This window comes from Rana temporaria, chromosome 4 (genome assembly GCF_905171775.1).
Source record: "Rana temporaria chromosome 4, aRanTem1.1, whole genome shotgun sequence".
NCBI classification, from domain to species: Eukaryota; Metazoa; Chordata; class Amphibia; order Anura; family Ranidae; genus Rana; species Rana temporaria.
In genome coordinates, this window is record NC_053492.1 from 40,221,964 (window position 1) to 40,238,454 (window position 16,491).

The following is a 16,491-nucleotide window of genomic DNA, read 5'->3' on the forward strand; positions in this document are numbered from 1 at the left end:
CGGAACCTCCACCAGCGCGTCGCGGGGATCGGTCCTGTTCCCAAGGTCCCTCCAGGCCTCCAGTGAGGCCCGAAGAGACAAGGGCAACCTATGTAGAGGAAAAGGTTTCCACCTGTCCAGATACAGCAAGGAGACCAAGTCCTTGGTGGGACTCAAGGATCTCTCAATACTGCACCAGGGGGTCGCCTGGGGGTTTGTGAACCACACCTTGAGCTGGTTTAGAAGGGAGGCACGGTAGTAGTCTCTTATGTCCGTTAGGCCCATACCCCCGACTGACCTGTGTCTGGTTAAGAGTGTCTTAGAGCATCTGGGCTTATGTGAACCCCAGACATGGGACCTAAGGATAGAGTTTAATGAACGGAGATGGTGGGCTTTTAAGGGAATAGGGAGTGTGCGAAAAATGTACAGGATCTGGGGAAGTAGCAACATCTTAAAGGAGGCAAGACGCCCAACCCAGGAGAGTTCTATTTTGGAAAGGCGCATCGACTCCCTATTGAGTTTCGCTATTAGCGCTGGGTAGTTAGCATCTGCCAGTCCGTAGGGGTCTGCTGTGATCTGAAGACCTAGGTATGATATGCTCTTCTTGGCCCACGAGTAGGGGAAGGTTTTTTCCAGATACGCTTGGGTGGGGGTTGGTAGGTGCATAGGTAAGATAGTTGATTTGGAGGCGTTCACCTTATAGTAAGAAATATTGCTGAAGGAGTGCAAAACCTCCTGAACATGGGGGAGTGATGATGACGGAGATGTTATGGACAGGATGATATCATCAGCAAACAAATTAATTTTATGGGACATACCTTGGATAGAGAACCCAGTGATATGGGGATGGGCCCTAATTTTTTCTGCTAAAGGTTCGATTAGGAGGTTAAAAATGGAGGGAGAAAGAGGGCATCCCTGTCGCGTCCCGTTGGATATGTGGAAGGGTCTTGAGAGGCAATTGGATGTGAAAACCTGGGCTGAAGGGTGTGAGTAGAGGGCCAGAATAGCAGACATAATGGGGCCTTGGAACCCGAATTTAGTTAGGGTATGGGACATATAGTTCCAATGGACCCTGTCGAACGCCTTCTCCGCGTCCAGAGAGAGGAGCAGAGAAGGCGTCCGAGAGGTCCAAGCACACTGTACAACCCCTATGATCCTGCGGGTGGCATCTGAAGCCTGTCTTCCCGCAGTAAAGCCAGACTGGTCAGGATTAACTAGGGAAGGGATGACAGTCAGAAGTCTCTGGGCTAGAATTTTGGCATATAGCTTAACGTCTGTGTTCAATAATGAAATGGGGCGGAAGTTTGAGGGAACATCGGGAGGCTTACCAGGTTTGGGGATTGTGACAATATAAGCGGAAAGCATCTCAGGAGGGAGACTAGCAGAAACCATGGCTTGTGAAAAGACTGAACACAGTGAGGGTGCCAGGATCTCACCAAACGTTCTATAGTAGTCATTAGATAGGCCATCAGGGCCAGGGGATTTACCTAGGGGCATCTTGGATATGATTTTCTGGATCTCTGCAGATGTGATGGGAGCATTAAGTGCATTGAGTTGTGTAGGTGACAGGGCGGGGAGGGATATGTCAGCTAGAAAGTTCTGTATGTCTTGATCTGAGGGTTGTGGGGTGGAGCTATCCTCTTTAATGTTATACAGGGCGGAGTAGTAGTCTGCGAAAGAGTTGGCAATGTCTCTCGGGTCATACAGTTTGCTATTGTTAAGTGGGCTGCGGATGTAAGGAATTTTCGTACGAGTTCTCTGGTCCTTCAGGCGACGTGCCAGAAATTTGCCAGCCTTATTCCCAGAGGAGTAGCACGTTAGTTTCAGGGCGTTAACAAATTTGTTATGAGATTCTAGGAGTGATCGCCGAAGGTCGCACCTAAGGCCGACCAGTTTGTTTGACAGGGCTAGAGTTGGCGAGGCCCTATTTTGCACCTCCAAAGATCTGATTTCCTTCAAAAGAAGGTCTATCTTCAGATTTCTCTGGCGTTTTAGTCTAGCGCTAATTTGGAGGAGAATCCCTCTGATGAAGGCCTTGTGGGCGCACCACAAGACTGACGGGTCAGATACTGACCCCTCATTCACCTCAAAGAATTCTTTCAGTTGCTTGGTGATAGCATTCACCTGGGCCTGAGTTTGGAATACCCCTGCGTTTGCTCTCCAGATGTAAGCAGGACTAGGGGTCATCCCCTCCGCCAGCGAAATGGAGACAGGTGCGTGGTCAGACCACGAGATGTCGTGGATGGCGGAGGAGGTGACCGCCCTGAGAAGAGTTTTGTCGACGAGGACCATGTCAATACGGGAGTAGGTATTGTGTCTGGTCGAGTGGAAGGAATAGTCCCGTTCACTAGAGTGCTGACACCTCCAAACATCGTAGTAGTCTTCTCTGAGAAGAGCAGGGTGTAGGGAGGGAAGAGGGCGTTTGGATTTAGATGTGGTGTCAACACTGTAGTCAACCGTCATATTATAGTCACCACACACAATAACATTACCTTTTTTAACATCACTTATTTTCTTAAAGACCTTGTTGACAAACCTGACCTGATTGGCATTGGGGGCGTAAAGGTTAGCAATAGTGTACATGTGGTTGTTAAACTCCCCCACAAGAATCACAAACCGGCCCGCTGGGTCGGAGACCACCTCTTCTAGTTTAAACAAAACAGAGTCCCTTATGGCCGTGACGACTCCTCTATGCTTCTTATTGGGGGCTGAGGCGCAAAACACATGGGGAAAGTTTTTGTGTTTGAGGCAAGGGGGGTTGGAGGATAAAAAGTGGGATTCCTGTATGCACAAGATGTCCGCCTGTAATTTCTGAGCCTCTTTCCACAGAGCAGTTCTTTTAGCAGGGTGGTTCAGCCCATGCACATTAAAGGATATTACGTTAAGAACCATAGCAACGTGGGGTGAAGATGTAACAGTACCTCTGGTTGAAGAAGCTGGTGTAGCAGGGATGAAAGCCAAGGTGTTGTTTTCGGAGGCGAGGATCTCGACAAGTCCTGGTCCATGGGGTGAAGTCCATCTCTAGGTAGGGGGTGGGGAAGAACAAAAAAGAAAAGAGAAAAGAAAAACAAAACAATGCCACATGGGTTAGTGGTCTTTAAACAGCAAAGAAGTTCGATCAGAACCAAGTCAAACGGTAAAAAGGGAGATTCTTTTGAGAATCTGAGAGCAGGGGGTCTGCTCATTTAACACGGGGGGGAAAATAACAAAGTTAGTAGGGAAGCATGTAGTATCAAACTGTTGAAGTAACCGAGGCACTTAAGAGAGACGTTTCTTGTTCTTCTTCTTGTGGGTCACCTTGTGCCATGAGTCCTGGGTAGAAACCTTTGAGGCAGAGGGCTGGTCTCCATCAACCTGCGCCGGCACGATATCCCAAGAGCGTAGGAGGGCCAAGCCCTCTGTGAGGTTGTTGACCACAGATGAGTGGTTGTCTCTCGTGACGGTGAGTTTGGCTGGATAGCCCCATCTGTAGACGATGTCATGGTTGCGTAGAGCTTTGGTGACCGGAAGAAGAGCCCTGCGTCTTTGCATTGTGTATTGTGAGAGGTCGGCGAACAATTGAACAGAATCATATTGGGGAAGCGGGTTTTTGTTCTTCCTGAAGGACATCATGAAGCGCTCCTTTATTTGGAAAAAATGTACCCGCATTAAGACGTCTCTGGGTATGTTCTCGGGGAGGTAGGACGGCTTAGGCAAGCGGTGTATTCTGTCAATAGCCAGATCAGCGTCTGACAGGTCGGGGACCAGCAACCTCATAAGGTCCTGTGCATACTGTTGCAGTTGGTGGGGGAGGACAGATTCAGGGACACCACGGATCTTAACATTGTTCCTCCTGGATCTGTCCTCCAGGTCCGAGACCTTTGTTTTGAGCCAAGCCAGTTCATCCTCCTGGTCGTTATGGGCATCCACCAGTGAGTTGAAAGATGAGGCAAATTCCCCCATCTTCTGTTCCACATGATCCACTCTGCCCCCCAACTCCTGCACATCAGCTTTAAAACCCCTCATGCACTCCATCATGTCCGCATGGAGGGAGCTGCGGAGGGACACCAGCATGTCTTTCAACATGGTGTCTGAGAGCGGCTTGTCAGCAGTGGGGAAAGAGTTAATGGGTGCCGCCAGCTCCCTGGTGTCATTCAATGAGTCCTGCAGTATGTCCGCCCTCCCACCGGAGCTTTCAGGGGAAAGCCGCGGCTTGGATTTCGCTGGGCTGCGCACCAGGGGTGAGGAGATCTCGGGGGACCTATGTGCCTCACCTGGAAGTGGGTTAGGACTCGTTGGGGCCGAACCGGAGCCGCTGGAGGAGGACGGCGAGGCGCCGCCGGCGCCATCTTGGACTAGGCCGCGGGACGCCGGGGAGAAGAAGTGGGATAGCTTCTGTACCTGCGGAGCTGTTTTCCTCTTGCGAGCCATCCCGGGATGCTGGGCGATCTGGTGGGGCGATCTGGAGGGGATAGAGCCGTAGACGGAGCCTCGGTAAGTTGATTTCCCTACGATTGGCGCGGAGCTCTCTGCCTACACGTCCATGCAGAAAGCCCGGTAGCCACGCCCCCCCCGGAACAGCTACATTTTTAAGTGTAGCTCCAGCCAAAAAAAAAAAAAATATTTTTAAGCTTTAACACCCCTGTAACGCTTGTTTTGCTGTCTGTGCCCCTGTTCAGAAGATTTTGCCTCTTGCTTTGTCCCAATGATAATTGGATTTTGAAAATTTTAGGTTGTTGTGGAAACAAGCCTTGGTGATAAAGCATCAGAGGAGACACCTTTTCCCCATAATAACTCTTACATAAGTTAAATCCCCTTCCTAGGGGTAGATTTCCTCTCACTTCCTGTTGTCTCCTTCCGTTTGTAAGTAGGAGTTGTTTGCAATTTGGATGTTTGTAACTAGGGGACTGTCTGTACTACACTTCTTGGGCGGCGTACACACGGTCGAACATGTCCGCTAAAACTGGTCCGCGGACCAGTTTCCGCGGACATGTCCGACCGTGTGTACGGCCTAGCGGACAGGTTTCCAGCGGACAAAAGTTTCTTAGCAAGCTAAGAAACTTGTCCGCTGGAAACATGTCCGTCGGACATGTCTGATGGTTAGTACACCTAATCGGACATGTCCGCTGGTTATAACGTGTAACCAGCGTCCAAAAATCCAGTGCATACGTCAAATTGATTTGACGCATGCGTGGAAGCATTGCACTTCCGTGTTTGAGAACGTCGGTGTCTTCTACGTCACCGCATTCTCTGTCCGCGGGGATTTTGGTCTGGTGGTGTGTACACACATCAGACCAAAAGCTCCCAGGAGACATGTCCGATGAAAACGGTCCGCGGACCGTTTTCATCGGACATGTCTCCTCGTGTGTACGGGGCCTTAAAGGATGGCTAACCAAGCAAAATGTTCAGATAGATGTCATGGGTTTAATGACCATGCCTATTGAAATGAGTACTCAATAAGGTGTTTGAGCAGGTTTCAGGACTGTCATTCTTTCCTACCAAGAGAGTAACTGATTTGGAACAGACATGCAGCCAGTGAAGTGAGAAAACTCTGAACTTCTGCCCTGTATACTTTCTTCATCGACTCACTAGATAGAGAAGCCAGAATAAAAATCAGAACTCCAGAGACGGCATATTTTAAAACAGCTTGGAATGGTAAACCCTATATTTTATCCTTACAGCTTCAATCTATGGTTCTGTCTGGAAAGTTTTGTTTTACGTTACCTGCTGAGAAGGGTATGAATGCATCGTTCCTATTGAACTTTCCATCTGCATCAAGAAAATGTTCTGGATAAAACTGATCAGGCTTTGCAAAGTAAGCTTTGTCTTTCAATATGGAGGACAACAATGGAACAATAGTGGTTCCCTAGAAGAAAGTAATTACAAAACTAGATGTTTAGTAAAAAAAAAAAAATCATTATATATATATATATATATATATATATATATATATATATATATATATATATATATATATATATACAGTGCCTTACGAAAGTATTCACCCCCCTTGAACTTTGCGACCTTTTGCCACATTTCAGGCTTCAAGAATCAACAACAAGTGGGACACAATCATGAACGGGAACAAAATTTATTGCATATTTCAAACTTTTTTAACAAATAAAAAACTGAAAAATTGGGCGTGCAAAATTATTCAGCCCCCTTAAGTTGATACTTTGTAGCGCCACCTTTTGCTGTGATTACAGCTGTAAGTCGCTTGGGGTATGTCTCTATCAGTTTTGCACATCGAGAGACTGAAATTTTTGCCCATTCCTCCTTGCAAAACCGCTCAAGCTCAGTGAGGTTGGATGGACAGTGTTTGTGAACAGCAGTTTTCAGTTCTTTCCACAGATTCTCGATTGGATTCAGGTCTGGACTTTGACTTGGCCATTCTAACACCTGGGTATGTTTATTTGGGAACCATTCCATTGTAGATTTTGCTTTATGTTTTGGATCATTGTCTTGTTGGAAGACAAATCTCCGTCCCAGTCTCAGGTCTTTTGCAGACTCCATCAGGTTTTCTTCCAGAATGGTCCTGTATTTGGCTCCATCCATCCTCCCATCAATTTTAACCATCTTCCCTGTCCCTGCTGAAGAAAAACAGGCCCAAACCATGATGCTGCCACCACCATGTTTGACAGTGGGGATGGTGTGTTCAGGGTGATGAGCTGTGTTGCTTTTACGCCAAACATAACGTTTTGCATTGTTGCCAAAAAGTTCGATTTTGGTTTCATCTGACCAGAGCACCTTCTTCCACATGTTTGGTGTGTCTCCCAGGTGGCTTGTGGCAAACTTTAAATTACACTTTTTATGGATATCTTTAAGAAATGGCTTTCTTCTTGCCACTCTTCCATTAAGGCCAGATTTGTGCAGTATACGACTGATTGTTGTCCTATGGACAGAGTCTCCCACTCAGCTGTAGATCTCTGCAGTTCATCCAGAGTGATCATGGGCCTCTTGGTTGCATCTCTGATCAGTCTTCTCCTTGTATGAGCTGAAAGTTTAGAGGGACAGCCAGGTCTTTGTAGATTTGCAGTGGTCTGATACTCCTTCCATTTCAATATTATCGCTTGCACAGTGCTCCTTGGGATGTTTAAAGCTTGGGAAATCTTTTTGTATCCAAATCTGGCTTTAAACTTCTCCACAACAGTATCTCGGACCTGCCTGGTGTGTTCCTTGTTCTTCATGATGCTCTCTGCGCTTTAAACGGACCTCTGAGACTATCACAGTGCAGGTGCATTTATACGGAGACTTGATTACACACAGGTGGATATTATTTATCATCACTAGTCATTTAGGTCAACATTGGATCATTCAGAGATCCTCACTGAACTTCTGGAGAGAATTTGCTGCACTGAAAGTAAAGGGGCTGAACAATTTTGCACACCCAATTTTTCAGTTTTTTTATTTGTTAAAAAAGTTTGAAATATCCAATAAATTTCGTTCCACTTCATGATTGTGTCCCACTTGTTGTTGATTCTTCAAAAAAAATTACAGTTTTATATCTTTATGCTTGAAGTGAAATGTGGCAAAAGGTCGCAAAGTTCAAGGGGGCCGAATACTTTCGCAAGGCACTGTACATACACACACACAGAGTATATCGTTACCAGCTTTTGGCTTGTTCCTTGACTACACTTCTGTTTTTTTCCAACCTGCAACCATTCCTTACTGACTTTTGGCTTATATACTGACTATGCTTATGCTTGATCCCTATATGCTATTTCTGCTACTGGACCCCAGTTTGCTCCCAATCGTGGTGGGGTGATCCTGAAGACTATGACCTGTTACTAACATGCAGCTAAACCTACCCACCATCAAGAGCTCTGGTGAACACTGGTAAGTACTTAGACTCACTACAAAAAATAGAAAAAAAAAACTTTTGAGGTATCCCAAAGAGTGGGGAGACCCTGGTGGTGTGCACCCTGGATGTTCTGAGTCTATATCTGGAGGGATTGTCATCTTCTCTCCCATGGCACACTCACCTGGGATTTCCCAGTATATGTACATATGACATTTGTCCAACTGTCTTAAATGTTTACACAATGCTTTGCGATAAGGGACACTGTGGGGTTCATTTACTAAAACCGGAAAGTCTTAAATCTGGTGCAGCTGTGCATGGTAGCCAATCAGCTTCTAATCAGCTTGTTCAGTTAAGCTTTGACCAAAAAACCTGGAAGCTAATTGTTTTCTATGCAGAGCTGCACCAGATTTTGCACTCTCTAGTTTTAGTAAATCAACCCCTATGTGTATATGTGGTTTTATCTTGCATTTTTTCCCCTGAATTTTCCTCCCCATGAAGGAGGTTTAAAATTCCTGAAAACCACGTCAGATAATTTATATCTTTCTGTGTTTATGTATACAGTGATAAGGCTTAGCTCCCTAATATGCTATAATAATCTTTAATGTATTTGGCACTCTGATATAGTTGATAGGTATTGGCTGTGCGAATGAGTGTAGAAACTGCAATTTTATGACCAGGTCGTGGGCCTGTTTTTTCAAATGTATGTATCAATAAGATGTAAGAAGGGTGTTTATACCCCCAATGTGTTATATTGTGTATTTTGTGAACTCTTTAGGGCACTTCAAAAGAACATTTTTCTATTTTCTATAGTGTGTTTAAAAAATAATTTTGGATATAATGCCTTTTATCCTTGAGAACCTCTTTAAGAATCAATGTTTGTAGTATAGACTGTTATGGCATTTCTACAGTAGGTGACCGCGATATTGTGTCAATCTTGCTCCCTTTCTCAGCGAGATTCACCACCTACGAGCCCCGTCGTGGGAGCCGGCTCGCCGCGATGGGAAAAAGTCGTCATAGAAGCGCCGGGGATCCGACTTGGATTCGGCAGGGTTTGGTATGAATCATGAGGGGGGACCCCACGCCAAATTTTAAATAAAAAAACAGCATGGGTTCCCCCCCAGGGCATGCCAGGCCCTTAGGTCTGGTATGGATTGTAAGGAGAACCCCCTATGCTGAAAAAACGGCGTGGGGGTTCCCCCACAATCCATACCAGACCCATATGCAAGCACGCCGCCCGGCCGGCCGGCAAGGAAAGGAGTGGGGACGAGCAAGTGCCCCTCCTCCTCCTGAGCCGTACCAGGCCGCATGCCCTCAACATGGGGGGGTTGGGTGCTCTGGGGCAGGGGGGCACCCTGCGGCCCCCCACCCCAAAGTACCCTGTCCCCATGTTGATAAGGACAGGGCCTCTTCCCGACAACCCTGGTCGTTGGTTGTCGGGGTCTGCGGGCGGGGACCCACGGAGCATGATGGGACTGTGACATCATAAGATGCCTATATAAATCGGTGCGAGCCATGCACCCGGCATTACAGCGGGAGGAAGCACCGAGCCAACATCTGAAGAAAAGAAGAAGGCAGCAAAGAAGAGCTGGCTGCGCCGCCACTAGTAAGAGAGCTACAAAGAAGATAGCGGCGGCCAGCCCCGAAGAAGGCACCGAAGAGCGAGTGGGAGAAGAACCGGGGAGTGCCGAGACGACAGCGGAGAGCGGAGAAGATGGAAGAAGACCCCCGGAGAGTGGAGAAGACCCCCGGAGAGTGGAGAAGACCCCCGAAGAGTGGAGAAGACCCCCAGAGCTGACTAATAAATTATTTTAAAACCCTGTGTTCTGTGTTTATCTTATTGACACTTTTCCTCCAGGTGGATGGGTAGGGGTACGATGTACCCCATATTCATTCACCTAGGGTGGGGGGCCGGTATCTGGGGGCCTCCTTATTAAAGGGGGCTCCCATATTCTGATAAGCCCCCCGCCTGCAGACCCTGAAACCAACGGCCATGGTTGCCGGGAAGAGGCCCTGTCCTTATCAACATGGGGACAGGGTACTTTGGGGTGGGGGGCCGCAGGGGTCTGCTATGCATTGTGGGGGATCCCCCACGCCGTTTTATCGGCCTAGGGGGTTCTCCTTACAGTCCATACCAGACCTAAGGGCCTGGTATGGCCCTGGGGGGAACCCATGCTGTTTTTTTATTTAAAATTTGTCGTGGAGTTCCCCCCAGGGATGGACTGGCCATTGGGACTACAGGGAGTTTCCCGGTGGGCCGATGGCTCAGTGGGCCGGCTTCAGTGACAGCCGACCGCCGCCCGCCTCCGCTCCTCTGTCTCTCCCTTCTCGCAGCACTCACCTGGGAGGAACAGAGAAGCAGAGGGAGGACCAGAGGAGCAGGGGGGACGACAGAGGAGCATGGGGGGAGAGGACAGACAGCTGATTTAACAGCTATGGCCTGGGAGTTTCTCACTTCTGCCTAATCTTGTCCCATAAGGGGGGGGGCACCGAACTGATTCTTAGTCCCGGGTGAAATAATGTCTAGCTTCCCCACTAGTACCAGTACCAGCCGTTCTACTCTAATAAAGTAGAACGGCTAGTGGCTAGGGGGAGAGGGGGAGAGGGGGCTTGGGTGGCCGGGGGAGTGCGGTAGTTGTCCGGCCGCCATGGGAGAGACCCGTCAAAGTGGGCCAGTCTGGATGAAGTCCAGGGCCAAATTTTTGTCGCAGTCCAGCCCTGGTTCCCCCTCATGATTCATACCAAACACTGTGGCTAGAATTGGTGGGAATCCAAGTCAAATCCCCATCGCTTCTATGACGCGCTCGCTGGAATGTGCTTTTACTATTCCAGCGAGTGCGAGATGTCGGCATCATGTCACCGAGAATCAGCGCAATGCTGTCATGCTGGAAACACATTCTCGGCTACAGGTACTGTAATATTCCACACCTTATTCCCATTAATTTAACATAGAACAAACAAGGACCTTAATGGGATTTTTACGGTGCCAACAATCATAGAGAGATTAACTTTTTATTAAACAAATCAAGTTTATTAGCATTGGTTAAAAAAAAAAGACAAAAATGTATTCAATAAAATACATGGAAAATGCATACATATCATGCTACAGGTAGTGATTGTCCATAACAGCGTTGATCAGAGCAAGATGTTTTGATCCCAACATGTTTTGCCAAACTTGGTATTGTTCGGGGGATAACACAGACCATCATTTGTCACAAAACTCCATAGGATCACCAGAAAGAACTCCCAAGTGAGTCCACAGTAGTCTTGGGAGACAAGCTCTGTGCGATGGCTGGAGCACAGGGGTGACCATTGCAGGGCCGGGTTTGACTTGAGTGTCTTTTCTTTGTAAAGATTAGTCTGTGGCTACTTCACCAGGTTTTGGCGCTCCTGTCTTGTGTTTGCTATGCATATTAATCACGCTACTTGGTCCGCTTGTGTCCACTGTGGTCGCACAGAGCTTCTCTACCAAGAATACTGTGGACTCACTCGGGAGTTCTCTCTGGTGATCCTGTGGAGTTTTGTGACAAACAATGGTCTGTGATATCCCCTGAAGAAGACAAGTTTGGCAAAACATGTTGGGATCAAAACAGCTTGCTCTGACCATCGCTGTTATGGACACTCACTACCTGTAGGGTGATATGTATACATTTTCCATGTATTTTATTTAATTTATTTTTATCTTTATTAAACAATGCTAATAAACTTGATTCATTTTATATAAAGTTGATCTCTCTATGATTGTTGGCACCCTAAAAATCCCAATGTTTGTAGTACATAGACTCTGCACCTCAAGTGAGCCTGTGTCATCTGTCAGGGTGACCTGCTTCTGTACTTATCCAGCTGGTCAGTGGGGGCCTCTCTACTGCTATAGCTCACTGGTCTCCTAGCCTGACTCCATACCATGACACACACCTTCTTCTACAGAGCCTAGATTAAAGCTTACTTTGTTTCCTTTACTGTGAGGCCTCAGACACACTTTTTCTACCAAAAATGGCTCACCGGTATTACTTTTAACCAGTTTTCCTATCACAATATATAATATATTTTAAAAACTCACTTTTGGAATCAAATAGCCTCTGAAAGTGATATCACAAGTTGTTGCATGTGGAAGGTTAGTTGGGGCAATATCGCCAAAGCGCTGAACTTCACACACAACAGCATCAGTGTAGGGCATTTGCTTTCTGTGTTCTAGCTTTGGTTGGGCTGTGCCTATAACTTTTTCAATTTCTTTTTGCACTTTTTCTGTTAGATATTCAAAAATAAACTCTTAGTTTTGGTTTATATAATGACAATGTCCTCTGCATCAGTTTACAACAAAAATACATACATCAGTAACAATATCAACATTGTGGCATACATTATACATAACAAACAAAGCAAAAGAGGAGGGGCCATGACAAAGCAGTGTGGCTTCCACATTTATTTGCACAGGTATACAATAAAAATCTTGGTCTTCAGGTTCTTTTGAGTTATGATGGGCTTCTAGGTGTGTGAAAAAACAAACACAATGACGGCGCAAAAGAGGGAGATTTGAACCACAATACCACAAAAAGTGGATAAATAAATTGTTATAAAAAGGGAAGGGGAGGAAGGGAAACAAAAAGACCAGTAGCTGGATAATAATAAAAAGGATGGTAATGAGAGTCCCAATATTTAACGTTTGTATATAAACAAAATGACATATACACCGTGGCAGCACTTTGGAGAGTGAAGCAAGACTCTGTAATAGCAAGAAACAAAAAGAAAAAATGTGCCTACTAAGTGCAGTATGTCTGATAATATGGAATTTATTTATTAATTAAAACAGCCAAATGGCTACTCACTAAAAAGTAGTACAAAATGAGCTCATAAGAAAGGCAGTGTAGTCACTGTGGATTGTCAGCCGATGATGATGGCTTCTCTGGTGAAGATATTGTTGGTTGCTGTCCAGGAAAGAAGCGAGGCAGAGCACTGCGGGAACAGCGAATCCCGGAAGTACCTGTTCGACGGTGAGTAGTGAGCCCCTGTCTGACGTCACTTCCTGCCGCCGAGAGCCGTGTGCGCCCCAGGCTGGAACGCATGTCGCCGAACAGGTACTTCTGGGATTTGCTGTTCCCGCAGTGCTCTGCCTCGCTTCAGCAACCAACAATATCTTCACCACAGAAGCCACCATCATCGGCTGACAATCCACAGTGACTACACTTCCTTTTGTATGAGCGCATTTTGTACTACTTTTTAGTGAGTAGCCATTTGGCTGTTTTAATTAATAAATACATTCCATATTATCAGACATACTGCACTTAGTAGGCGCATTTTTTCTTTTTGTTTTTGCTTCTAGGTGTGTACCTTCCCTTCCAGGGATATCTGATCTCAATTTATTCTTCGCTCTGTGTTCCAAAATGGGAGCTATGTTAAACTAAAGTTAAGTACTGCACTGCATAGCGGAGCCTTCCACATTAATGTGCAAATGTGTTTTCCTGGTCGTCCTACGGCGGCACACAATGGGTTAAGCTTTCTTCTAACCCCTAAAGGAAGAAAGAACTAAACTAGCAGTGAGACAAGTTAAATCAATTAATTAACTGCAGTGAGTCCACCTGTCCTGAGCCTATAAACCGCCCCCAAGAACACAGACACACGTATTTTTTTCTTTCTTCCTACCTTGAAGAGATGAAGAAGTCGTGAGGCAAGTGCTCACCCCCGGTGCTTCTGGGTTCTTGAGCTATGGGGCGGCCGTATACCGGGTGCTACCTCCGGTCCCTCAGCCTGCACCCCGTCATCCCCTGGTCCGGCAGCAGTGGAATTGATCCCGGTGAAGCCGCCATGCATCCCCGTTCTGCGACGGCTACATGGGTACCGGGGATGTTTGCGCTCCATAGGCCGGAAGTGGCCGCAGCGGACCGCGCACACCGATGACGCACTTCCGGGAGTTCCGGAGTTCGCGTCCAGGACCGGAGGGACGAATGTAAGCGCCAGTGCGGCGGTATTATATATCATTATTCCCGATTTTTTTGTGACTAAATGTGCACTGTTTTTGTACTATATTTGGGCAGCCAGGTCTGTGGGTTTGGAAACTCTGCAGCGTCACTTCCGGTCGGGGTCCCCTCACTATTTCTGACTGGCGAGGTCTGCAATGGCTGCACTCAGCCTAGGCAGCAGATTCCTCGGCCGGTCAGAGGTGGGAGCATATTCTTATATTGCCCTTTTGGTATTAAAATGTGGAAGTCATTTACTTTAAAGGGGGGACTTTCTCTCTGTCTCATTTTTTTCTTTTCCCAGATGGCATCCTCTGGAAAAGTCAGGAGAAAGTCCAAACATACCTTGTGCAACAAATGTGACCAGCCCATGCCAGAATCATATACAGATAACACCTGTGTATCTTGTTTAAATCAACCTGATGGTGCCAATTCATTTCTAGCATGGTTTAAAGGGGAAATGTCCAATACATTTAAAGAAATTAAGGACTCTCTGGTGCCCAAGAAAAGGAAAAGAAGTTCCAGAGATATTTCCCCCGCTGCATCTATCTCCTCCTCAGGGGAATGTACCGCTTCCTCTTCGTATCAGGAAATTCTGTTTGAGGATCTGGATGACGATTTGTATCTGTTACATAAGGATAAGGTTCCTAAGTTACTGTCGGCAGTAAAGGACACTATAGAATCCTCCAAAGACGTATCGGCCAGGCCGAAGAAGGATCAACTATATTATTTTCCTCAGGTTCCGGAGATGAGATTTCCTTTTCACCCCATTCTTAGTGATTGGTTTAAAAAGGACTGGCCCAACGCTGACAGGAAAACTGATGCGGGGGCCCGCTTTAAATCTTCTTACAGGTTGGATCCTAAAGTTTCATCCGAATGGGAAAACCCACCCAAGCTCGATCTGGCGGCTGCCCGGATGGTTAGGAAGTCTCTGTTTCCCTCAGATGAATCCTCCAAATTATCTGACCCTTTAGAACGCAAGGCAGATAGCTTAGCCAAAAAAAGTTACCTAGCCGCAGCCTCCACCTCAAAAATTGCAGCTTCCTCAATTCCGGTAGCGAGAGCTCTAAGGGTCTGGCTGAGCCAATTGTCTCTAGATATAGAAGAAGGGGTGCCTAGAGACTCTTTATTGAAAGATATTAACATAATGAAGTCTGCTGCAGAATTCTTATGTGATGCCCCTGTGGACGTTCTAAAGTTTTCATCCAGATCCCTCGCTTTATCCAACGCGACCAGGAGGGCGCTTTGGATAAAGCAATGGACGGGTGACTTATCATCAAAGTTCAGTTTTGTTAACATGCCTTTCCATCCTTCATCCATGTTTGGTCCTCATTTGAAAGATATCCTCAAATCTTACAACGAGGAGAAAGATGCTACCTTTCCTGTGGAGAGGAAGAGGCCTAGTAAGCCGTTTTATGGAAGATCCAGATACTCCCCGAAAAGGAATTATTCCTTTCGGGGCAGAAGACCTTTCTATAAGAAGAAGCAGGATTCAGCGACAGCCAAAAAGCAGCCCTTCAACAAGCCCAAGGAAGCTTGACGCCATCAGCGCCTCTCCTCCAGTGGGAGGCAGGCTGAGGTTTTTTTCTCAGATCTGGCAAAAGACATCATCAGACTCCTGGGTAACAGACATCATTGCCAGAGGGTACTCTCTAGAGCTGGATTCTTTTCCTCCACCGAAGTTCATGCTCAACAAACCCTCCAACCCAGTAGTCCTAGAATTAGTGAAAGAGTTCATAAAAAAGCACGCTCTAGAAAAAGTTCCGGATCAAGAGAAATTCCAAGGTCTCTACTCCCCGATATTTCCAGTACCAAAGGCCTCCGGAGGATGGAGGCTAGTAATAGATCTCTCTTTCCTGAACCGTTTTTTTGTGAAACGCAAGTTCAGAATGGAGTCAATTCGGTCTGCCATTGCGAACATAGAAGAGGGAGACTTCCTAGCGTCAGTCGACCTTCAGGACGCATACTTGCACATCCCTATCCTAAGATCTCACAGGAAGTATCTACGGTTCGCTCTGCTATTCAACCACCAGATTCTCCATTATCAGTTCACTTGCCTACCATTTGGCATCACCTCGGCACCTCAAGTTTTTACAAAGGTGGTGGTGGTCCTGACGGCGGCCCTTCGCCTACAGGGGATATGTGTAACACCCTATCTAGACGATTGGCTAGTCAGGGCCCCCTCAGAAGCTATGTTGAGACATCATCTTCTCAAGACCCTTCAAATGCTGGACTCCCACGGTTTTATTGTGAACGTAAAGAAGTCTTCTCTGATTCCGGCTCAGATCATTCCCTACCTTGGGTTCACAATAAACACACTTCAGATGAAGCTGTTCCTTTCTCATCAGAGAACTTCCAATGTCCAACAAGCGATACAGGATCTCCTAGAAATCAAACACTGCTCAGTAAGGAGAGCGATGAGGGTTTTGGGTATGATGACTTCATCCCTGGAGGCTGTTCCATGGGCCAAGGCCCATTTCAGAATGCTTCAGAACTGCATTCTGTCCCAATGGGACAGGAACCGAGAACCCTTGGAAAGGACTATCAATATTTCTCCTGTAGTGAGGAAGGATCTCATTTGGTGGATACACCCTCAACGCTTCCTGTGGGGCAGGTCCCTCAGGGCTCAGATTCAGACGGTCCTCACCACGGATGCCTCAGGCTCAGCCTGGGGTGCCCATGTGGGGGACCGTTGGGTACAAGAAGCCTGGTCTCAGAAAGAGCTTCAGATGTCTTCGAACTTGAAAGAGCTTACGGCAATCAGGAAGGCACTCATCCATT

General features: G+C 46.8%; 1 protein-coding gene across 1 annotated transcript in view; it reads right to left on the reverse strand.

Moving 5' to 3' along the window:
* The window catches only part of LOC120936151 (cytochrome P450 2K6-like), a 47,186-nt gene that overhangs the window by 4,588 nt on the left and 26,107 nt on the right, over nt 1-16,491 (reverse strand). Inside the window, exons 8-9 of the mRNA XM_040348297.1 lie at nt 11,817-12,001; nt 5,683-5,824 (exon numbers count right to left, since the gene is read on the reverse strand). Of these exons, the coding sequence (XP_040204231.1) occupies nt 5,683-5,824; nt 11,817-12,001 (327 nt within the window). The remainder of the gene's footprint in view (nt 1-5,682; nt 5,825-11,816; nt 12,002-16,491) is intronic.